General features: G+C 41.2%; 1 protein-coding gene across 1 annotated transcript in view; it reads left to right on the top strand.

Moving 5' to 3' along the window:
- FSTL5 (follistatin like 5) overlaps window positions 1-25,383 on the top strand; it is a 447,340-nt gene that overhangs the window by 102,967 nt on the left and 318,990 nt on the right. The window contains exon 3 of the mRNA XM_018563909.1: window positions 14,404-14,437. Coding sequence (XP_018419411.1) covers window positions 14,404-14,437 — 34 coding nt within the window. The remainder of the gene's footprint in view (window positions 1-14,403; window positions 14,438-25,383) is intronic.

Here is a 25,383-nt window from a genome sequence, read left to right as displayed (position 1 = left end):
CTGTCGGCCGGCCAATGGCCGGCCGCTCGGCCAGCTTCGGCTTTCAGCACGGCTCAGCCGAGCCGAGGCATATGCGAAGTGGTCCTTGTCCCTCAACAAGAAAACTTTGGGTAAGAAGGATTTGCAAGGTACCCCTCCAAATGTTGAAAGGCATGTGGTCTGATATGGTTCAAGAAGAACAAATATCATATGCAATATATGATAAATGTAAAAGATTTAATACTGGTTTAGTGGAGGTACAAGATTATTTCTCAGACTATTGAATGCCACAGAGGGTTGTGTGTACATACACTATGCACTGTATATGTGTGTATATTTTTTCTTTTGTATGTTTTAACCACTTGAAGACCAGGGTGTTAAAGCCCCTTCCTGTCCAGGCCACTTTTCAGTATTCAGCACTGCAGTACTTTGACATTTATTTAATCATGCAACGCTGTACTGAAATGAAATGAATTTTATACATTTTTTTGGGGGACAGATAGATCTTTCTTTTGGTGGTATTTAAACACCACTAGGAATTTAATTTTTTACTATATTAAGAAAAAATTACCCACAATTTTGAAAAAAAAAACAGTTTCCCCAAATTTAGTTATGAAACATTTATTATTACCCAATTTTTTAGTAAAATATAAAAGATGGGGTCACATCAGGTAAATAGACACCAAACACGTCAAGCCTTAGAATTGCGCGTGCCCGTGCAACAGCAAAAAAATACAACACCCTAAATTGCCCCAAGGGCGACAATTTAAAACCTTTTACCGCTCAACATTTTAGTGTTATCAGTGATCGAAGTCCCTAAAATTATTGCTTGCACTCCAAAATTTGTGGTGATATGTAACATGTACAGCGCAATTGTCGTTTTCGCATGTTGGCACACCCAACGTTTCTATGTGCGTATATGTGGGGGACTTAAAAATGTTTGGTTTTTTTACATTTTTTAAATGTGACTTTAAGCACTTGCTGACCAGGTGTTTAGACCCCCTTCCTGGCCAGGCCATTTTTCAGTATTCAGCGCTGCGGTACTTTGACTGACATTTATTCCGTCATGCAACTCTGTACTGAAATTAATTTTATAAACTTTTTGGGGGACGGATAGAGCTTTCTTTTGGTGGTATTTAATCACCCGGGACCAGCATAGTGCTTCTCTGACATGGGATCAGCGGGAGGTCGGTACACGAACTCCCTCCGGTCCCCTCTCCGGTGTCAGAATGCAGAAGTGATGTATATTACATCACTTCCGCATTCTCGTGTCACTCTCCAGCTTCAGACGCTGGAGAGAAGCTGATGAAGCAGATCTCTGCTTCATCAACTTCTTCAGGGGGGTCCTAGGTGACATTAGGGGTCTTGGAGACCCTTGATGTCTCCATAAAGAGGACATCTTTATGGAGGTCCATTTTTTCATGCGTTAAAATAAGCTGTAAGTCGGTTCAAAATGAATGGGCTGTCCTAACACAGTGCACCTTAACACACATGTTGCAATAACACACATATGCTAATAAAACATGTTAGGTGAAGGGGCCCACAAGGAATTGTGTGACAATAGCCTTTCTCATGAGGTTTAAACAACCAGAGCAGGGGAACTTAGAAACCAACTGCTGTGTATAGTGATGTTTCAGGTGTGAATGAACCTGATGAGTGAACTTTACTGTAAAGTAGGGGTTGCCAGGTTGAGGTTTGTTGCACCAAAAAAGCTGAAAAGCTGTAAGCAGCCTTGGAGTAGATTGGGTACGTTCTCTATAGCAGCCAGTTAATAGGGGCAGTAACACTGATGTTTTATTGGCCATATATACTGTCTGTCCAAACAAAAGTCACACACTCTAATACTTTGTTGGTCTGCCTTTAGCTTTGATTACGGAATGCATTCACCATGGCATAATTTTGATAAGCTTATGCAATGTCACAAAATTTATTTCTGTCCAGAGTTGCATTCATTTTCACCAAGATCTTGCAGTTTTGATGGGAGAGTTAGACCGCTGTGTAAAGTCTGCTCCATGCTCTCTCTCTCATGTTTCCTGAACTACTGTTTCACAATATGAGCCTGATGAATCATGGCATGGTCATCTTGGAATATGTATGTGCCATTAGAGAAGAAAAAATTAATTCAGTATATTCAGGTAGCTAGCTGACCTCATTTTTGGGCACATAACTGTCAGGAGAGCCACAAGTTTGACAGGAATGAAGTGGAACCCACTGGCAGAAAACAGCCTAAAACGTCCAAAGGCAAAGGTACAAAAGGGATAATCCAAAGAGAAATCAAGTCCAATCCGAGTCGAGGCAGGCAGCGAGGGTTCAGGGGCGAAAAGACAATCCAGGGTCGGCAACAGGGGGTCCAGATAAAGGGTCAGGAAGCAAAGCAGGATACACATATGGGGAGCTAGGTAATCACACCATAGGGTGGAATAACTCAGCAACAAGCCAGAGCTCTGGCCAGGTTTTTTATAGCCAGGGGGTGTAAAACAACCCCCTGGTCACCGAGGGAACCAGGAGGCCTCCCTCCCCGAGAGCCAATGGCAGGAGAGAGTGGTGGAAGATGTGTGCTGGGAACCTCCTCCAGCAAGGCCCACACCTGACAGCCCTAATGGCGCAGGTGCGCTACGTTTCCGCCGCATGGTTCGCGCATGCGCACCTGCAACCTGGGCACCAGGAATTCAGGCAGACTGGAGGGGAACCTGTGCCCTGCTCCGTTCCCGTTGACCCCGAGGAGTGGTACTACCCCCTGCACCCTGACAATAATATTGCTGAACCTAGACCTATTATCCAATGGAAGGCTCTCACCTATTTACTTAACTAATTGCAGGTGGTGATTTTTTTGGGATGGGCAGTGTATGTGGCTGCAGTGAAGGGATTTTTCAGAAGGGTGGCTGAAAGTGGCAAGCCCATTGTTTTACTAGGCAAATCGCATTAAATTGCCCGCAAGCAAGGCAAAAAATAGAATATGAATATGTACCAACTAAATGGTGGCTTACTTGGGATCACAATTGCATTTTCTTGCCAGGCTGGTGCTATCTTACATCAATTAGTCAGTTCGCTTTTCATGTAGAGAAAAAAGATCATAAGGTGGACATCTGTCTTTTTTCAATAGATAAGAAATACATATTTTTTTTTTTTACATATTTTTAACAAATTATGTACACAATAAAATATATTTTTATATATAAATTGAAGTGGTCATGGTGGTGCCTAAAAAGTATTTTTTTTCTTTTCTTTCTTATCTATTGATACCAGGATGTGTCACTGTCTAAACCCCTATGCATCCTTGTTACTATATATCTTTTTTAACCTATGTGTTTTCATAATACTTAGGGCCTGTGTTGATGGGCTTTTGTTAATGTCAAAACTTCCTATACAAGCCAATAGGGATGCCTGATCTGGCAAGGTGACTTATCTCATACCTGTAGGTACCTTTAACCTTATTCTTTGCAAATTGTGTTACAAATTTGCGGTATTTGCAAATGCAAAATGCATTGTTTATGTATAGTTTATACTAGTAAACTAATTTACAGAATACCATTCAATTTAGTTATTTATTAAGGTTAAAAGTGAATTATGGGTAGTAAAAACCAAACATACATACTCACCTCAATTCTGCAGCATCCATGTGACACTGCACCTGCCCCATGCCAGCTCTAGGATTGGGAGCTGATCAGTCAGCACTCAGTCTGGGACATGCAGAGAACTGTGACTGTTAATCACTCAAACTTCCTCTGCTCCTCCAGCGCTCACTGGAGCAACAGACTGTGAGTGGCTCTGTCTCTTGGCCACAATATGAAAGGCAGAGCCAGCTGTCAATCAGACAGCTGGGTAGATCCCGACAATATTGCAAGGATCCATTCCAAACGTGGTGCGGCTCTGTTCTACCAGCTAAAGCTGGCCACACACTATGTGAATTTCGGCCTTCTGATAAACCAGCTGATATTTGCACAGTGGGTGCAGCTGTTGACTTCCTTTTGGAAAATCTTTAAACGTACAGAGCATTCAGCCAATCAACTGCCGACTTTGTTTAGGTATTCTGGCAGTGACCAGCGGTCACTGTCAGAATACACTGAAGACAGCATGAGATTCCTCGATCAATCATTGATGAAGGAATCTGTTATATGTTCTCCATTCAGCCTGCAATTTGAACAAATAAACTACTATAGCGTATGGCCAGCTTAACTCCAGGTTACAGGAACACATTAGTAAATGTACTTCGGTGACACAAAGGAGAAGAATTGCCCAAAAATATGTTGGCATACTTCTCTCTTAAGATGTATATTTATGTTGGTTTTCCTTTATCGGCCCTAGAAATCACTTCACTGGTCATCACCAGCAAGCAATTGAGCTGTCTAATGACTCTTCAACATCAATGGGCAATTTAAAGCTTTTGTCTTTAAGTCTTTGTAGTGCGGTTTTCTTCATTCAGTCTTTGCTGAAGTCTTATTCTGGGCATGTGATTTAAGGTATTAAAGTCACAGGCAGCAGTATCACCATATAGGTTTTGGTGAAAAGGGACTAAAGCAATCAAAAAGGTCTTACTAAAATGTATGCACAGGATAGTAATGACTTCTTAATAGAGAAGGTATTCACATGTCTCCATTTATTACACATCCCAAACATACCTGGCGGGTCCCAGTTTGAATTTGGGCCCGGAAACTATCTGCATTGAGTTAGCATGTTCTTCCTGTGTTTGCATGAGTTTCCTCTGTGTACTTCAGTTTACTCCCACACTCCAAGGACATTCTTGTAGGTTACCTGGCTCCTGTCTGAACTCACCCTTACATGTGTGTGCATGTATGTATGCATGTAAGATTGTAATCTTCTTGAGGGCACAGGCTGATGTATATGTACTGTATGTTAAGAACTGCGTAGATTGTCAAAGCTATATAAATACCTGTAGTAAATAAATTAAATAAGAGGGTAATTACTCAGTTCAGGACAGTGGGCAGGAGTTATGCAATTCATTGCTTTATGCTCCATTGGCCATATGCACATCCAGAACTGCTGGTGTATAGTGCAAATATAGCCTAGCATTAAAGAGCCATTTGTTCCAGACTGTATACAACTGTTTCAGGCTTGTTCACCATCATCATCACTGCAATGACAGTTTGACAGTTGAAACCCATCCCTACTGTATGCAAAACTAAAAAAAACTGATTTAGATTTAAATGATTGCATAAGAATAAATTCCTGAGTAGTAATGCGTAAAGTAAATCTATTTTGTCTATGTAGGGCAAAGCAATTGGTTTTTATTAATGGCCTGTGTAAGCTACTAGTCACTCAAGGCATAGCCAACAATAGGCTAGGGACTCTCTAGGCACTCATGTGACTACAATAGTGATGATTTGTCCAGCACTGTCACATTGAGTTACATGGTCCTGATTAACTGGAAATACTGGGGAGGGGGTCATTCAAGCACACATTTTGCTTTCATGCATGGCCATAGCTCAGAATTGCTTTAAAAGAGAAATATTGGGAGAGTAAAATGTACTGTCTGTACTGTGCTGTCACGCACCAGCTCTATTGCTCTAGTGATCACAAACCGCTCAGTTCATGGCTTCTTCCTGCAGCGGAGAGTGACTGTCAGTCACCACTTCCCACCGGGATTCCCCGTCCCATCTCAATTCCCCCAGCACTCATTGGAGGGAAAGACAAGGGAGGGGGCTGGCACAGTTGGCCCTGGCTCCAGAGAGGTAAAGCTAGTTGTCAATCAGCCAGCAGGGTAGATCCTGATGCACTGTCAGTTTATAGCAGGCAGTAGCCTTCTAGATGCTGACTTTGGGTCACAGGAGTACATTTGTAAATATACTCCTGTGACCCTAAAGCGAACTAAAAATAAAAAAAGGTTTGGCTTTAGTTCTCTTTTAAAGTGTATTTTCACTTTTGCAGTCAAATTTGAGAAAACCACTCTATATGTTGATTATTTGTTTCTATTCACACAGCATACTGAGAAATAACTTGGTCTGTGGTCTGTCCTTCTAGAAAGACTTGGGACTGAAATGTGAAAATGATGTTTATCTGATAAGCTTCATTAACATACTGTACAATGGGCAAGCCACCTTGGACCCCACACTCCTCACAGCCCCTCCTAACATTTCAAAGAAATAGAAGCTAGAAGCAATGTTAACCCTTAAAAGCATAACCCAAGAAAAAGCAATTTAAACTGCAAGGAGCATTTTTTATTTATTTTTCTTAGCGTATGCTATGTGAATGGGAACATGTAACAAATCTAAAATAGGTGTTATCCCAAGTTGGCTGCGAAAGTGGAAAAACACTTTAAGGCAGCCACCTATTGATTCAATTCATGGTTTAAATAATACACACAAGCCATGGATGAATGTTAAATGTATTGTTATTGTTTGATCAACAATGCAGAAGTCAACAAAAGAGAAATAAACACACAGAAAAGAGTCACACTGCCTACACATGACATTTTACAATGGTGTCCCATTACTATCTCTGTGGGACAATATACAAAAAGAGAAAATACAAGCAAAATAAAAAACTGGACTGAAAACAATGATTAAAATCGTGGCACATTGCCCTTTTCAAATATACTGTTAATAAAATATACTGTATAACATTAGCAACCCTGGAAATATATATTTAAGTGGTTGATTTTGTTTCACTCAAATACAACAGAAAGAAAAACAAACTGATGATTTACTACAACTCCCTCTAAAATCTCAAACACACTTATCACGCAGCAACTTAATCTTCTTTGTTCATAGCTAAATATATCCAAAGCATCAGCTATAATCTGTCCTTATAACCTTGACCTGACTATTCAGTAGTTGTTTAGTCACTTTTCATTATCCAATCCTTGTGTAGATTTACATTTTGCTCTGAAATGAAAAATAAATACCACTTGATTTCCTTGTATGTTGCTTTACTTTTAGTTGTAATCAAATATTTTTTTCACATTAACTGCATAAAAGGCATGTTAAAAAGAGTGTGTATACCAGGATCGGCTCCAGACAATTTTTTAAATATTTATTTTGAGGGAGCTATGCAGGTGGGCATAAAAAAACCATAGTTTCCAACATTTAAAAAGAATTGAGAGCAACACCGTGAAGAGATTGAGGAGAGAAATGGGGTGCATTACATGGGCCACCTGCTGCTTGCCATGATGGGATTGAGAAGAAAATCAAGGCTTGAGTAGTGCTCCACTGCCAACAACACACCAAAAAGTCATAGTTAATAAAGTGGGTGCTTCATGATATATGGCTTTTAGTGTGCCACCTTCCCCCCTTTGGGGCCAAGACAAAATAGGGTTTGGGGTTATACTGAAGATATTGTGGAAGTCAAATAAACCATATCGTTGGTGCCAGAGGCGTAACTAGAAACCTCAGGGCCCCGATGCAAGAAACCATTAAAGGGCCCCCCCCAAAAAAAAACATGATTGTGACCCCTTTTTTTTTTCAAACCGGTTTGAAAGGGTTTTTTTGTGTGTCAGAGAGGAGAGCAGGTACAAGCAGTCGGTGATCAGTGATCGCAGAGTGTTTGTAGATAATTGAGGACAGAGTATGGTTACAATATCCTCAATTATGAATGAATGGGAAGTGATCTACATCCCCTCCTGTTCATTCATGATTGTGGTTATAGTAAACACTCTCTGTCCTCATGTTATGAATGATCAGGAACACTCATAAGAGGATTCCTGTTCATTGATAACAGGGGATACAGAAAAAGAGATTGACGGCTCTGTGGCCTCAATCTCTTTTTCTATTTTAAAAGGGAAATATCAGGGGTCTATGTAGGCCCCTACTATCTCCCCGAAGCTCCCAACAGTAAAGAAAAAATAATAAAAATACTCAATAAAAATAAATAAAAAATAAAAAAAAATAAGTTTATAAAAGAAAATTATTTTTTTTTTAAATTGGAAAAGGTTAGAAAAAAAACCATTTTCGGTTTCGGCCTGACATATTATTTTTCATTTTGGTTTCGGTTTTGAAATTGTAATTTTGGTGCACCTCTAATTTTTTTTAAAACTTTTTTATCACTTTTTTTTCTTTTATAAATTTTTAATTTCTTTTTTTAATCTTACTATCTTTTACTTTTTATAATTGTAATTATTATTTTTTTAGATATTTTTACATAAATGTTTATTTATTTGAGAATTTATCAATTTGTATTTATTTTTTTCACTTAACTTTATTGCTATCACACAAGAGCTAACAAGCCCCATGTGTGATAGCATTTGGAGGTGACAGGTTCTCTTTATTGAATCTGTCACACTCAATACAGGAGTTCTAGCACAGCACTGTGCTAGAACTCCTGTAACAGCTGAGAGGAAGGGCTGCGAGTGCAGCTCTCCTCTCACTGTCTACACGATTAGCCTTCCAACATGTCTTTGGAGTATGGGTGGAAACCAACGCAAGCACATGGAGAACATACAAACTCCTTGCAGATAGTGTTTTGTTTTTTTTTTAGCATGTCATTTTTATTGAAAAGTATTTTTTCTACATACATACAGATCATGCAATAAGAGATGAAACAGTGCAACAAATGGATGTTAACCAACATGAATGAACAATCAAACGTAAATCTACGTCACAATCAATCCATATAACCCTCAGGGGGTGGGGGCACAGGTGAAATGGAATAGGGCCCAAAAGGAACATAGTACATATATACCTTGAACATAGCAGGGAAAGAGAAAAAGAAAATAGTTACAATAAGGAAATAGAGACATGGATACCAGTAACTTATAGCACGTAGAAACCATGGGGACGGACTCAGGCTTGGTCTTTGGCTTATATAGATAACACTGGACCGAAAGGAATCGACCGAGAGACGTCATGAACAGGCAGATTATAGGACATCTAATGCGCCAAGCGATCCATCGAGCTTTGAGGTGAGATACCACTTAGTGAACTGAAATTTTGTCATAATCTCTTTCAATCGGTCTGGAGGAAGTTCAGTACCTAGGAAGGAGGACCAAGTGGCGAAGAAGCCAGCAGTGAGGGGTTGTTCATCTGCGTTTCCAATAGGTCTATGATAGCAGTTTGTGGAGTAGATCTTTTAGTTGCTTTAATGAGAGGGGGGTTGGGAGTAGCCAATTGGTCAATATCGCTTTCTTTGCCGCTAACATACTTAGGTGCTCCCATCTAGATGGGTCTCGAGGAACCGCTATATCAGTCGGAGTGGCTGCATGAAATAAGCATAATGCCGGGCATAGAGGTCTGTGGGTTCCAGATATGGATTTCGTATATTGATGCACCCTGGTCCAAAAAGATTGAATGAGGGGACAAAGCCATATTAGATGGTCTAAGTCCGGCAGATCAGCCTGACATTTGGAGCAAGCCGTCAGCCAGTCCGGGGGAGGGTTTTTGTAGCGAATATTAAAGGCGTAATACGCCCTGTGGATGAGTTTAAATTGGGTTTCTCTCCAGGATTCGCTAGCAATGGCCTTCCTGAGGTGAAGCCATCCCCGGAGTAGCATCTGGTCCGTCTCCTCCTGTGAGATCTGTAGGAGGGCCGCCCATTTCGTCACCTGCAGTGGGAAAGACCTAGGATGCATAGAGGGTAGGTAGTTGCGCATGGAGCGGACAATGTGGGAGAGCGGCATTTTGTGTGTGGGCGAGGAAAGGAGCTCCTGAAGAGGAAGCGTAGGTGTAGGTCTGGGGAAAGGGAGGTTCGTTTTAATAAAGCGTGAGATCTGAGCATATTGTAGGAAATGGTTAGGGACGATGTGAAATTCAGTTTGCAAGTCTTGAAATTTTTTGCAATGACCCTGGGGGTCTAGTAGGTCTTGGATGTGGGATATACCTCTGGTGTGCCATTCAGTAAACACAGGGGATGCATTCCCTTGGGGGAAGGCCGGTGAAGATGTAATGGGCATAAGGGGGAAACATACCCCTGGGAGCTCAAATAGCTTCCGAACTTCTCTCCAGGTGACAATAGTATCTCGTAGAAGAACATTATTTTTTATGGTCGGAGGTAGGGATCTGAAAGGCATGTGCACAACACCTGATAGGGACCAAGAGTACACTAAACTTTTCTCCAGTTCTGAATTAGTGAAGAAAGAGGTGTCGTTAATCCAGTCTCTAACATGCCTGAAGAGTCTTGCTAGATTGTATAACCTTACTTCTGGGATGTTAGCTCCCAGTGACTTCGAGGGGAGTTGGAGTCTCCGCAGAGCGATGCGAGGGCGCTTCCCCCTCAAAATACCGTATTTTTCCGTCTATAAGACGCCCCCATGTATAAGACGCCCCCAACTTTTCTTACCCAAAATTCAGAAATCAATATTTTAAATGATATTATGCATCACACTTACCTCTGAGCCAATCACTTTATTCAGCCTCTGTTGCATCACTGGTTTCGTCATCACTTTTAGCTTCAAACATATCAGTGTCTTCAACTTCTGCTGCATCACTGCTGTCTGCTGAGTCACTGTCTATATATACAAGATCATCCTCAGTTCCGTCCATGGCTTTGCTGATTCCACATTTCTTGAAGGACTTCACAATCATTTCTTGTTTGACACCATACCATGAGTTTAGAGAGTTTACAGGTTGTTCTTCACTTTCTGACATTTTTATGGTCACAGAATGCTCCGACGTTACCGCTCTGTTCACTGCCTACACGATCTCCCCAGCAACAGCTCACGTCAGGTTCAAAAGATTTATGACTGGAGGAGAACTGTTATCTTGTCTCTGCACTCCGTGAGGATAGTTTTCAGTGGTATCAGCACTTTCAAAACCGCGGCCCCCATGTATAAGACGCAGCTCTATTTTTAGATAAAGATTTTTATGAAAAAGTAGCGTCTTATACACGGAAAAATACGGTAAATTTGGAGAAGGCCATATGTAGAGTGCAAATATCCTTATGTTTAAGCAAGACAGGGATGGTCTGCATAGGGTATAGTAAGCGTGCAAAACTGATCATCTTGATCAAATGACACCTGCCCAGTATCGAAAGGGGGAGATCGCGCCAAGAATGGAGCTCCTGAGCGATCTTGTGGATAAGTGGGGGGAAGTTTAGGTGATATAACTCAGTGGCTTTGGAGGAGATGTGTATACCCAGATACGTCACCGCACGGTGCTGGATGTTGATTGAAAAATGTGGAGGCCATCCGGATGTGTCTAAGGGGGACTGGGGGGGGGGCGTTAAGAGGAGTTCGCTTTTGTGGAAGTTAATATAGACTCCTCTTGTGTATATAATTTGGCGTAAAATCTACTAAAGATCTTGCATATAGCGGCTGGATCAGTGTGAACAACCCCCCGTTCATCGTGCAATTTTGGAATGTGTGCTGGAGGACATCGTCCCCGAGCCAAATTGGCCAGAAGTTTCCCCGCCTTGTTGCCAAATTTAAATAATTGCAGGTTTTTTTGGGATCTAAGGATGAGATCGTGTTGGTGCAGCCAATGGTCACAAGATTGCTTGGCTGCCAGCCAAGACGACTGGTTAACGGGTGGGGGACAATTTGTAAGCGAGGTAGGCTTGTCTGGCTGCCGTACTTGCTTCCGCATATCTAGTCCTGGTCACACATTTTTTGGAAGATGCATAAGCTAAGATTCGGCCTCTCAATACTGCTTTTGCAGTTTCCCAAAATAAGACACTATTGGATACATGTGCAGAGTTATCAGACGCGTAGTCACTCCACCACCCTGTGAGCTCCATTTTAAAAGTGTCATCTCTTGACAGGTAGTTAGGAAATCTCCAGGTGGTGGGATGACTAGGCGTACCAACATTTTTATAGTTACCAGGACCGGTGCATGGTCGGATATAACCAGGTCTTCTATTTGTACCGAGTCCATTCTGGGGAGCATAGACGTGGGGGGAAAAAATAAGTCAATCCGGGAAAGGGAGTTGTGAGCGTGAGAAAAATGGGTGAAGTCCCTGTCCATGGGATGTAGATGTCTCCAAATATCCGTGAGTCCCGAGGCCTCTATCCAGGTGGCCAAGTGCGCATCCTGTAGATTACGTTGTTTAGGAGGGGAGCCAGATTCCCAGGATCGGTCTTCCAATGAGGATGGGGTAGCATTGAAGTCCCCACCGATCAGTAGCATTGCATCTGGTGAGCGTGCCGACAATTTGGATCGGAGGGTGTCTAAGAAGGGACGGTTGTCTGAATTCGGGGCGTAGATGTTCCATTGCTATAATGAATGGGTGCCAATCTGAAGGGATAGAATAGACCATCTCCCAGCGGACTGGTCAAATTGGTGATGTAAAATCTTGTGAGGCAGGGATTGTGTATGAGGGTAATCACTCCAGCGGAACGTCCAGCTGCAGGGGATCCTAGGGCCGTACCCACCCAAGATTGGCACATACGGCTGATGTCTTCCGCCTTGAGGTGCGTTTCCTGAAGGAATGCGACATCCGCTTTCAATTTCTTAAGATGACGAAGAATTTGTCTCCTTTTGTTCGGTGATCTCAGTCCCTTAATGTTCCACGTTACTATCTTCAGGGTGGGTCCCATGGAGGTAGGGGTTGCAGAAGCAAGAGGTAAGATATATAGCAAGTGGAGATAGAATAGTCTTCTCCGGTTGTCCCAGTGCTTCCGAAGAGACTGTGTGGGCCGCGGTCAGAGTTGAGGGCCCCCGCGGTACGGTCAGCTATGGTAGGCACGACTTAAATGTAGTCATAAAATAGGTCAACTGTACCCTGAGCTGATGTAGGCAGGGCAAGGATCGATTGTGTACGTTTTTGGTCAAAAAGAAAATAAAAATTAACAAAAAGAAACCATAAAAAAACAAACAAACAGCGGTCCACTTGTGAGGACATCCTTTTTCCCGAATGCGGGCAACTGTAGTCAAACTTTATATGGAAACCAATTGGTGTCCACAGTGCAAAGTCTGTGTGGCAGGGAATACACAACCTAAGTGTTTCCCCCGTCCCGCCACTACATAGAACAGGTCAAAAGCCTCGCCATTGCCAATGGAGGGTAGGTAAATCAAGGCCCACGGGCATATGTGAGTCCGCAACTGTTCGTCAAAGTCAGGCTTTCTTTTTCCTGGGTGGGCTTTTAATTGGGGAGGCAAAAGGTTGATTCTCCCTGGACTCAAGGAATTTCATCGCTTGGGAAGCCGAGGTGAAACGCCATTCCTTCCCATCTTACGTGGAAAAGCGGAGGGTCGCCGGGTATTGAAGGGCAAATCTGTTGCGTCTGTGCACCAAGATCTGGCAAACCTTGTGAAAGGATTTCCTTAGCTTAGTTGTTTCAGCCCAGTAGTCAGCGAATAAGAGCAGTTTAAGACCATTAACAACAAGGTTGCGCTGCGCGCGGTATAGAGTGAAGATAGTTTGCTTGTCGTGATAGTCCAAGTAGCGAACTAACACTGGCCGCGGTTTGTTGTCATCCTTAGGGGGACCTAATCTATGAGCCCTTTCCACTCTGCATGGCTCAGACTGGCCCAGTGCCTTAGGAATGAGTATAGAGCAAAAAGATCGGAGCTCCTCTGGCTTAATTGATTCTGGGACCCCAATGACCCTTAAGTTATTGCGTCTAGAGCAATTCTCCAGGTCATCAACTTTTTCCATCATTGCGTGCAGTTGTTTGGTGACTGTGGTATAGGATCGGTGTGCTTCTGCAGCGTCATCTTCTAGATCGCCCACCCTCTGTTCCACAGCCTGCAATCTCTGCGTCTGTGCCTCAAGTGTGGCAGTAATCTTGCCCATATGAGTGTGCAGGGTGTCAGCTATTATAGCAGAGATATCAGCCTTCAGGTGTTGCGATACTGCAGAGGCCAAGGCTGAGTAGTCAATGGGGGAGACAGGGAGAGCGGATGGCAGCGTCTCACTCACCATGTCTCCACGAGGAGATTCTTGTTGCATCGCCTCGGACGCCATATTGGGGTTGGCAGGCTCATCGGCCTCGGTTTCCAGGAGGGCTCTCCTTGCCCTCTGCGGGCGTTCTACATATCTGTCCATTGCGGGCAGGTGTTCCGGGGCTCGAGCGGCCGGAATTGCGGTTGCGATGCGGCGAGGGTGTCAGTTGTTGGAGCTGTGACGGGACAAGGGATGGAGGAGCGCCGTTACAGCATCAGGCGCCGGAACCGGAAGTGCAGATAGTGTTTTGACCAGAATTTGAGCCGGGGACCCCCAGTGCTGCAATGCAGAAGTGCTAACCACTAAGCCACTGTGCCCCCAGACTATTTTTTTAAGATAGGAACCATTCAAGAGCAGAGAAAATTATTTGTTAGTGAAACATGTTTTTGTTTGAGATTAAGGTAGCTGGTGTTCAAAGTCTATAAAACCCAGCTGTGCAGATCTGAAAGCGAATGGGTGAACAGTTGTGGGTTACATTTCACTCTAGGATCTTATCTGCCACAGATTATTTTATCTGTCTTTTTGACAATGCAATAAATAAGAGTATTTTCTACAACTAAACTATCTAAAGAGTAACTGCATGAACAAAAATGTAAATAAACATGTCTATAATTTATTCTGCAAGCCTAACATTCTTTTCATTTTTGATTCCAGCAGGAGAGGCATCATGAAGTGACAAGAAACAAAGGTAGGCCTCTTTATTTTAGGTTGTTTACTTTGCTTGATGAGCAAATGCAAGTGAGGGGTGTCAAAAACATTCATTGAGAGATAGGAAAGGGAATTGGTTACTTCTCTGTCGGTGCGGTTTAAACATTCTAGCACTGTGTTTCACAGCTTCAAATGTTGGTTAACTAACGGAGTTCTAGGCAGCATGCCCAGAAAACATTCAGTTCAATACAATAACACCGTAGGAAAACAACAGTTGTATTACAATTGTATTACAAGTGACATAAGTATAGAAATTAAGAAAGTAAGAGACAAATGTTATAAATAAATTCCCACATTAGGATATGGTTACATTTCATAGATAACATGGATACCTATGTAAAATGTTAGGCTTAAAAAAAAGTTCCTAAAATAATTACTTTGAACTGAATGCTTTTTGAAATAAACAAATGACCAAAACAGAATTTACATTTAGAATAAAATGAAATTATAATACAGTTACTTTAAGGGCTAAATATCCATGATCGATTTTAATCTCATGCAGTAAGCATTTTTCTTGGCAATCACTGCATCTTTGAAATCAAAGCACCATGTACAGTGCCTTCCACCACCAATCAATGTCTGACTGTTAACAGCAGTTATAGTATGATTGCACCTTTTCATGAATGCACTCATCATCTCTGTGTGTTCCTGTTGCCATCTGAACAATCTATACAGGAGCAGATCCCATAGATTTGGAAGTAAGCAAACACATTTGACCAATATTAAACCTTTTGACCTTACAACATGGTAATCCTTTTTGCTAATGTGCTTGGGCATAGGTCAATTTCATTAAAGTTTGTCTCCATGTAAAAAGCATTTTGGACTATAAATTCCTGCTTGTTCCCTTTACTATTATCCTCAGTACTGAGCTCCTTTTACTTGGTGAAGCTGACCATTTTTTCAATTGCTTCCTGGACGGAGTTGACAACACTGTAGGACTGCTGCAGACATTGCAACAGCATTGTCCGCTGCTCCACAGCCATGTAAGAGAATGCAGTCTTAGATCAGTGGTGGGTGCCTGCTCCCAAGACAAATATGCACTCACCAAAGTGCCTGTCCACCAGCCATACCTAATGAAGATATAATGTGAGCCTAAGTGGTCACATGACCACAATAGCAAGAGAAGATATTTAATAATGCTTGAAATTAAACTAAACTCAGGAGTTAGGTCTTAAAAATGCATTTAAGTACCCTAACTATTAACTATTAGACCTTATTTGCATATCACTCAGCTGTAGATCCCCAAATCATCTATGAATTTGTGCTGACACTGTCCTTCCTTCTGGAGGGTGGCTACTTTTGTTCCCCATGGTCCCTGTGTGTGTTGTAAAGTAGCCACCACTCCAAGCTTGCCCTGTGATGAACTACTATCTCATGTTTAGTTTACTAACTTGTATTGAAGCTTTAGTTCATTGCATAAGTGAGCTTGGAGCAATGTCTACTTTGCAACACACACAGGGACCATGGGGAACAAAATTAGCCACCCTCCAGAAGGAAGGACAGCATCATCACAAGTTCAGAGATGATTTGGGGATCTACAGCTGAGTGATATGCAAATAAGATAAATTTTTTTAATAGTTAAGGTTCCTGAATGCATTTTTAAGATTGTCTTTAAAATGTCACTTTAAAGTGAAATATTAACAAAGCAAATTCCTTTAATTAACATGCTTGGGGATGCCCTAATCCTGTGAAGGGAAACACTGTTTGTCTGCAATTAAATTTTAGTGCTTGTTCCGTGGCTTTTAAAAAAAAAATTTAAAAAAGAGCATGGAGTTCCTTCAAAATAAAAGAAAGGGCATATGGAGCTGCGCAATCCATATCCTCATTAGGGTCTGGTATACATTTTCAGGGGTGGTCCCCATGCTGCTTCTTCTTTTTTAAAGAGTCTGTGGAGGGGACTATCAGAATCTTGAAGCCCCCTTTAAGATAAGGGACCCCAGAATATCTGCCCCCTCCCCTACATGAATGAGTAAGGGGTACAGATCATTATTACTCATTAACAAAATAAATAAAATGTAAATAAACACACCCACATTTTTAAAAGGGCACATGAAGTTAGAAAACAGCGCTATGTAGTCCTTTAATGGTGACATTTACAAAAACAAATAAAATAAACAGAATTGTGGGGTTCCTCTTAAAATTCCTACCAGGCCCTTATACATGCATACAGCTCACATGCACACATGTACCACCAGCCCATATGCCTTTTAACATAAGTGACACCTTGCACAGGGTGCAGTCAAGTCTCCCCCCTTTAAAAGCACCTTGTCCCATTGTTGATAGACATGAGCCTCTTTCCCACATTCTGTCCCTGGTCCCTGCTGCTACTCCTGTTGCAAATGTCAGGATCTCAGGCACTACTAAAATATAAACAACAGTGCCGGTGATCCTGGATGATGTAATTGATCAAATATGGTCATGACCATAATTGGTCAATGATATCGCCCATAATCCCCCAATGCTTTGGTTACATTATAGCAGCTATGGATTCAGGTGGACAAAACTGTTCAAATATGTCCCGTTTGGCCATTTGCCAAACTGCGAACAGGCTGGCTTCTGGTTGAACTTGCATTTGGCCCATACCCGAAGCTCATCCCTGTCTATCAGTTTTCTGTATATGAAAATACAAAATATTCAAATGATATATATTATATTTATCTGAAAAAACAAAACTTACTGTTGTTTAAAATAGTCAAAACTCTTCTAAAATCCATTTAGAATATATTTGTCACACTGAAATTATATAGGATATATACTGTTCTATAGTAAGTCTACTAAAAAGAACTTTGTTAGAAAATAGAGACTGCTTGATATGTGCCTACACAACCTTCTCTGAGAAAAGAAATGTTCAGAGTCACTGAACACTGGTTACCGTTAGCATCATGGAGACTTTAGTACAATACTTCTAATTATTGTTTGGTAAGAAAGAATACCATGATTCAAAAGACACATCAACCAAGTATTGCTGACAGTCTATAAAAAATGATTTTGAAAAAAAAAAATCATGTTCTTGTGCATAGAACAAATGCATTCCTATCTAACAAAGAGGTCTTTCAGCTCTTAACAAAAGCTTTAGTGAACAAATCAAACGTTCTGCCAGAGCATTAGCTAGGAACTAAATAGTGAATCTATTTTTTTTCTATTACCTCACTGTGTTTATCCCTTGAAGGTCTAATTTTCAAGTTCCACAATTGAAATGATCTCTTATATATTGTTAATGAGAATATAACTTTGCACCAATATAAGTGCATTTTTAGGTTCACATAAAACAAAATACATTAAATATGTTTTGTACATTTTATGCAATTTTGAAGAGCTTCTTAGTCATTAAAGTAGATTTTTTTTTTTTAAAAGGCAACTGTTTACAATACACTGTGCTTTAGCAAACTAAATGCCATCCGGGTTAAGGTTTAAATGTACTTTAAACAGATCACTGCACAATATTGAAAAGATCGTGGCTACTTGCAGGGTAGCTTGAGGATAAATCTGCTACATAAATTGCTGCTAACAATCCAAGGTGCATAAGCATAGGTAGGACCAGAAATTCCTTAAGGGAACAAAATAGATTGATTGCCACAAAATCTAGAAAAACAAGAACATAAGCGCACGACTGATACTTGGTCACTGGATAAATCACGGGTTGTAAATTATGGTGTGCAGGCTCTCACTGACAGGGAGAGGACCCTGCAAATTCGACGTATAAACAGAAAAAGACAAGAGAGAGAGCGCTACTACCTAGAGAAAACTTGTATTGAATGGCATCTATTCATAAGAGAAAGAACAAATGTGTGTAACTTACGGTTGGAAGTCTGCAAATGTGTCAAGGATGGTGAAACAGTGACCGGTATCTAGAGAGAGTCCAAAGCAAAATGCTGCAGCGATGGATGGATGAGGGGGCACTGTGAAAAATCCTAGCTGGCCAGGCCGGGCCACGGCCTCTTTATCAAGCCTCAGGGCAAAGATGTGTGGCGGGAGGCACGGAGCACTTTAAATCTGACACATGGAAGGGGAGTAACGAGCTATTGGCCTATCATGGGACAGTGTTCAAGGAGAGGGAGGGACAGATGAATGACGGGACACGCCCCCCGGGGGCGGGCACAACAGAGGCTGTGCTGTTAGCGATCTAACTTTCTCTCTGGATGGATCAGAGGTCTATCTTGCAATAAAGATTATGTCCCTCATGATGTATGCAAAAAATGAGTGGGGGTGGGGGGTAGGGGAACACGTTATCAGATTTGGAATCCTTTATTTTGGAAAAAATGATTAAAGACCATTAAAAACGATTTTGATACATCAGTGATACATCAGTTTAAAAAGATTTTAATATATCGGTTTGAAACAGCGGGGGGAGAAAGAAGAGGGCTTGATCAATTTATTTACACGGCTTATCCTTTAGTACTAGAGATTGGGTTTTAATGAACATTTCATTCCTAATTTTGGTATTGGTATAATATTGCTTACAAATGGGGTAGGAATGTGTTTATTTTTGGCATATGGAGGTTCCGAACTGGTATATACCACTAGCATGCTATAAAGAGGGTGAGAATCTTATAAAAAATGGTTAATGTTAAAATCAATATTATAATTAATATTAAAATTAATATTAAAATTTTATTGAAATCAAATGCCTATTTGCGCATGGGCGAACGCACCTGTGTGTGTGTATCCGGTATATGAATGCACTCTTATGAAAAGCACTGGGAATGCAGCAGACAGTTGGAATAATTCAGTGCCGTGGTGTATGACACATGAAAAGGGTGACGCTACACAATTTATAATATAGTGTGAATCTCTATTTCCTCGTTAAGGCCAACTGGTGAAAGAGAGTTTAATTTGTAAATCCAGAACGTCTCCCTTTTACATAATGAGTGAAACCGTTCCGATGGTGATAAGTGGATAGAGGTATGCTCAATGGCAAAAACATGGAGATCCTGGATGTTTTTGTGGTGTTTCAAGGTAAAATGTCTGGGGACACTGTGATCCAGATCCCCTTTCTGAATTAGACGTCTGTGATCACCAATTCTAGCTCGTAGTGGGCGTATAGTGCGGCCCACATATATAAGTCCGCAGGGGCAAGTCAGTCCGTAAACCACGTGGTCGTGGGAGCATGTAATGAATTGTTTGATATAGTATGGTTTCTTGAGGTGGTCGGAGAATTTGGTTTGACCGTGTTGGATAAATTGGCAAGTTAGGCACCTCGGTTTTTTACATTGAAAGATTCCTACCCTGTTGTCAAATAAAAAATTATTTGGTGTGATGTCCGATCCTTGGATTAGACGACTGGGTCCTATCCTATTTTTCACGTTCCTTGACTTTCTAAAATTGATGGTAGGTTTGGGGGGTAGGATTGGGCCTAATCTGGGATGCTTTTTTAATATATGCCAGTTTTTATTAATGACATTTTGAATGGCTTTGAAACTGTTATTATACGTTGTGATGAACCTAAGGCTGTTGTTATCAGCGGTATCTTTTTTATGGAATGGTCCTAACTCCTGGCCTGTGGTTTGGTAGGTTGAAAATGCCTCCATAATAAGGTCTTCGGGGTACTGCTTGTCTCTAAATTTGTCTACAAGAAGTTGGCTGGAAGCGGTGTAATCGATCTTGCGGGTGCAGTTTCTCTTGAGTCTGCAAAATTGACTTTTTGGGATGTTTCTCTTCCAACGGGGATGGTGGCAGCTGTTGTAATGTAAATAAGAATTGCCACCCGTGGGTTTAACGTGGTTGCTAGTAATAATGGTGTGATCCGTGGAGGAAAGCTCAAGATCAAGGAACACAAGTTTGGCCTTGTTAATCTCGTGTGTGAATTTCAACCCAAAGTTATTGTTGTTGCAGTGTTCCAAAAACTGAGAGACGCTATCTGGTGGACCGTCCCAAATAATGAGGACGTTGTCAATATAGCGTCCATAAAACACCAGTTTATCTGCGTGGGGGTTGTTCTTCAGGATATGCAGGGCCTCCCAGTGTCCCATTGTCAAATTCGCATAACTCGGTGCATGGTTGGCACCCATGGCCGTCCCTTGTATCTGTAAATAAAATGTATCTAAAAAGGAAAAATAATTGTGAGTAAGTGTAAATTCAGTTGATTCTAAAATGAACTGGGCCTGGTGGTGGTTGACTGAGGACTGGGATAGAAAAAATTGTAGAGCTTGTAGGCCCACTCTGTGGGGAATAGAGGTGTATAAAGAACTAACGTCCAAAGACACCCAACAGTAAGCGGGATCCCATTTGTAAGCAGATAAGGTGTTGATGAGGTGTCCGGAGTCCTTGATATAAGATGGAAGTGTTTCAACTATCGGTTGTAAAAATTGATCGATATATATGGAAAGCCCGCTGGTGAGACTGCTGGTGCTGGCAATAATTGGACGTCCTGGGGGTTGTTGATTGTCCTTGTGCACCTTGGGTAGATGGTAGAAATATGGGGTGCTTGGGAAATTGGGATGCAAAAAGGCTTTTTCTTTTTGGTTGATGATCCCTTTTGCAAAGGCTGGAGAGGTTAGAACCTCGAGTTCTCTGGAGAAGGAAGGTAAGGGATCCGCTGGGAGTGAGATGTAAGTGGTGGTGTCAGACAGTAGTCTGAGTGCTTCTTTCGTATATGTGGGACGATCTTGAATCACAATTCCTCCCCCCTTATCTGCTTGTTTGATAACGATGTTGCGATTGGACTCAAGCTCCTTAAGAGCTTTATTTTCCTGGGGGGTGAGGTTGGGATGGTGTTTTGCATTACTGCACACTTGTAAGAGATCGGCATACACCACATGATAACATGTATCAATGAAGGAACCTTTGGAGTGTGCTTGAAAAAAGGTTGATTTTGGTCTCAGGTTGGTGTGGATGATGGCAGGATTGACCAAAGCTTCCAAATCAGGCTCAAATGTGGAGTTGAGATCCATAAGCTAGTACAAGGTGTTGAGGATATCATCGTCCTGTTTATCAAATATGTCCGTTACAACCTCCATTTCTAAAGATATATTCGGGACAGCTAAATCTGGAATGGTTGTGGGTGTACTGTAGGAATAATGTCTCCGGAGTGTAAGTAACCTTATAAATTTGTTCAGATCTTTAAATAAAATAAAAGGGTCGGGTTTGGCATCCGGGGCGAAATTTAGGCCTTTCTTTAGCAGAGAAGTTTCGTGCAAAGTCAGTTGATGTTCCGAGAGGTTGAAAATTTTTATTGTGGAATTGTTCCCTTCTTGCCATTTTTGCTGTGTTTACCTCGTCTAACTCCTCTTCTAGTTTTTTTCTTTTTATTTTTGGGGGGTGTGTGGGGCCCTGAGCTAAAAAAGGCGTTTGGGGGATAACTTGGGCCACAGGGTTCTCAGACTGGGTCCTATTTGTTTCCTCATTTGAAGTCTCAGAGTTTCTTGAATTGGGTGGGTGGGGAGTATTGGTGGTTTTTTGCATACATCGTTTTTTGCATACATCATGAGGGACATAATCTTTATTGCAAGATAGACCTCTGATAACCTGGGCCACGGGGTTCTCAGACTGGGTCCTATTTGTTTCCTCATTTGAAGTCTCAGAGTTTCTTGAATTGGGTGGGTGGGGAGTATTGGTGTTTTTTTGCATACATCATGAGGGACATAATCTTTATTGCAAGATAGACCTCTGATCCATCCAGAGAGAAAGTTAGATCGCTAACAGCACAGCCTCTGCTGTGCCCGCCCCCGGGGGGCGTGTCCCGTCATTCATCTGTCCCTCCCTCTCCTTGAACACTGTCCCATGATAGGCCAATAGCTCGTTACTCCCCTCCCATGTGTCAGATTTAAAGTGCTCCGTGCCTCCCGCCACACATCTTTGCCCTGAGGCTTGATAAAGAGGCTGTGCCTCGAAACGCGTAGCCATCACGATACAGCGAGCCTGTCTGTGCACAGCATCCACCCACTCAGACGTCTTGTCGATACTCTGCCTATCTATCTGACTCCACTACACACGCACCGAACACAGCCGTTCGCGGTCTGGTTCCCACAACCGCCGCGGTCCTCCCTCCCATAGCCGCCGTGGCCCGGCCTGGCCAGCTAGGATTTTTCACAGTGCCCCCTCATCCATCCATCGCTGCAGCATTTTGCTTTGGACTCTCTCTAGATACCGGTCACTGTTTCACCACCCTTGACACATTTGCAGACTTCCAACCGTAAGTTACACACATTTGTTCTTTCTCTTATGAATAGATGCCATTCAATACAAGTTTTCTCTAGGTAGTAGCGCTCTCTCTCTCTTGTCTTTTTCTGTTTATATGCCACAAAATCTACCCAAGATAGCTTGTTATGTAGCACACATGTATGTTGGTATAATCACATTTTTTGTTCTATTTTCCTTCCTCTTTTTATGCATTTATTTATTTAGTGTGTGTGTGTGTGTGTGTGTGTGTGTGTTGAGGAAGGGGGAGGAGAACTGTGTGAACTTTTTGTATCCCCACTCTTCTGGAAATGGAGACTGGTGATCCGGTGTTGCAATTCATGCTTGGGGTCGACAAGTCTTGTTATCATCCCTTGATATGTTGTCATCACGTGGTTGCAGACTTTTAAAGCTTGAGAGGGCCCCACTGCTGGACAGCGGGATGTGATATGGGCACCCAAAGAATGACACTCTGCAGTCCGGAAAATAGAAGACTTGGGACCAATAGTGTCACATGATCATGGATTTAGATGAGGAAAAGAGACTTCCCAGAGAGAGTGTTCCCGGTGGATCAACTTTAATACATTTGCGAAAATTGTGTGAGGGTTTAATTAAGAAAAAACAAAAAAACAAACCAAAAAAAACCCAGCATTAGTATGTTTGTTAGCGGCCATTAATTATGATCCATGGGTAAGGGGTAATAACACACATCCTGTCTGATGCTGAAGGACATATGGTTGCTAATAACATGGGATACCAGCCTAATACTTGGTGTGTCATGGACTATATTCTGGGTGGATGTTTAATAATTCACAGATCTACATGTAAAAGCACTGTGCTATAAAATGTTGCACATACTTTTGAATTTTAGCTATGGTAAATTAGTATTTGTACTTTAATAGCCATTTTAATTGTGCAAGCATTTACTAATCAGCTATAATACTGTGCTTTTTGTACCATGAAAAGAAAAAGTATTGATTTGCAGATCATTAATTACTATATATGTCACATAGGATATTGATCCTTTTAATTTTACGCTTACCTTAACATCTAAATGTAAAATGATTTTTGCTTACAGATCAATTTCAGACATGTAATTCTTGACTGCTCAGAGTATTGTGTCAGCTGTTTCTGATTAAATTAGCAATCCCCTGTTTATGGCTGGATCTTTTCTATTTAAATGTAAAATAATTTAAAGGCCATGTGGCTTATATAGTATTTAAAATGTAGTGCTCTGCTGAATTTCAATATAAAAAAAGTACATAGGAACAAATAATAAAATTCTCCCTTTGGATTTTGTAAAAACAAAGTACTGATTGAAACTTTCAGAAAAAAATAATAATAATATAGCATATAAAATGAATGCACATGCCATGTTGTAATTTAATGTTGTTAAAAAATTACCTTTCCATTTTAATCTAAAGGGACTGTAATTTTCTAAGGCTGTGAAAAAAATTAAATGCAATATGGCAACCTGGAGGGATTTTGTACACTGTTGGTTTCTATAATGCCCCCAGAAATGTAACTGGAGGTATTTTGTACACTGTTGGTGTACATAATGCCCCCAGAAATATAATTTCCTGCTTGAATGATTGGCTCACAGAAATTTCCCTGAAGTCTGCTTTAAGATACATGTAAAATTTAGGCAAACCCTGCATTAGAAATATAATTTTTGGGAGATACTTCCCAAGGGTTAACTACTTCTAAAGGGGTGCAGACTGCAACTTTCCTCATTACAACACTGAAAGTGCAACAGACAAAACTGACCCTACCCAGTCTGAAAGAACATGGTGAAACAAACAGTTTTTTTTCTTTTTCAGAACAGAAACAAGTAGGGATCTGCAATGAAGTTTGTTAAAATCCTTCCAGTGTACATTGATAACACACAGGGGATTTTTTTTTTTTCTCTTAGCAAGTTACACTTTTAAAAAGGCGAATTCAAGTAAGATATTGCAACAGAGAGTCAGGTGCCCCTATTCCATGTGAAGTGCAGTGTACTCTGGTCAAAAAAATATATAATTTGCAAAAAAAGAGTTGTTGGAGCTCAAAATAGTTGACAGTGTTTCAAAGGGATTTCTATAGACCTAGGATTCCATCAATACCAGGTTCGATGACAAAGGACCCTATAGTGACAGTTAAGGATCTACATTAAGATGCAATTGATAACATTAATGTTAATGAGTCCACCATAGAGAAACTGTTAAGGAATGGAGGGAAGCACACCATTTCTGTTAAATTATTACAGGTATACAGGATCTATAAAGCGCCAACAATTTGTGCAGCACCATGTTACAAAATAAAGGGAGACAGTACAGTTATAATGCAATTCAAGACACAAGGGTTTGAAGGGCCCTGCTTGTGAGAGCAAAAAAAGGCACAGTATTTTAAACCAACCCCAAAACTGTCAGGTATAGTGGAGGGGGTGTAATGTTTTAGGGCTGCTATATTTCCTTAGTGACAGCACCAATTGCAAACATTGAGTGAAAAATTAATTCTAAAGTGTAGCAGAAATTCCTATGGCAGAATATTGGTCTGTAATGCAAAACACAAAGAAATTGAGCCCTGCAGGACAACAAACAAAACTGGTGGTTCAGTGAGAAACCATGTCATTTTAGCAAGAAATTTCATAACTATACAATCAAAATACATGTTAAGCATTGTCGAGGTCCATTTTTCAGCTAAAGATTTTGATTTGTTTAGGTTATTGTAAAACAAATAATTCCACATACAAGAGATGACACTTTTCCCCATCAATTACATTGTCCAGTAAGTACATGTCATATAGATTTTTAATAAAGGGACATTCACATA

This window comes from Nanorana parkeri, unplaced genomic scaffold (genome assembly GCF_000935625.1).
Source record: "Nanorana parkeri isolate BGI_ZX_2015 unplaced genomic scaffold, ASM93562v1 scaffold710, whole genome shotgun sequence".
Taxonomy (NCBI): Eukaryota; Metazoa; Chordata; class Amphibia; order Anura; family Dicroglossidae; genus Nanorana; species Nanorana parkeri.
This window is presented reverse-complemented; position numbering and strand designations above follow the sequence as displayed.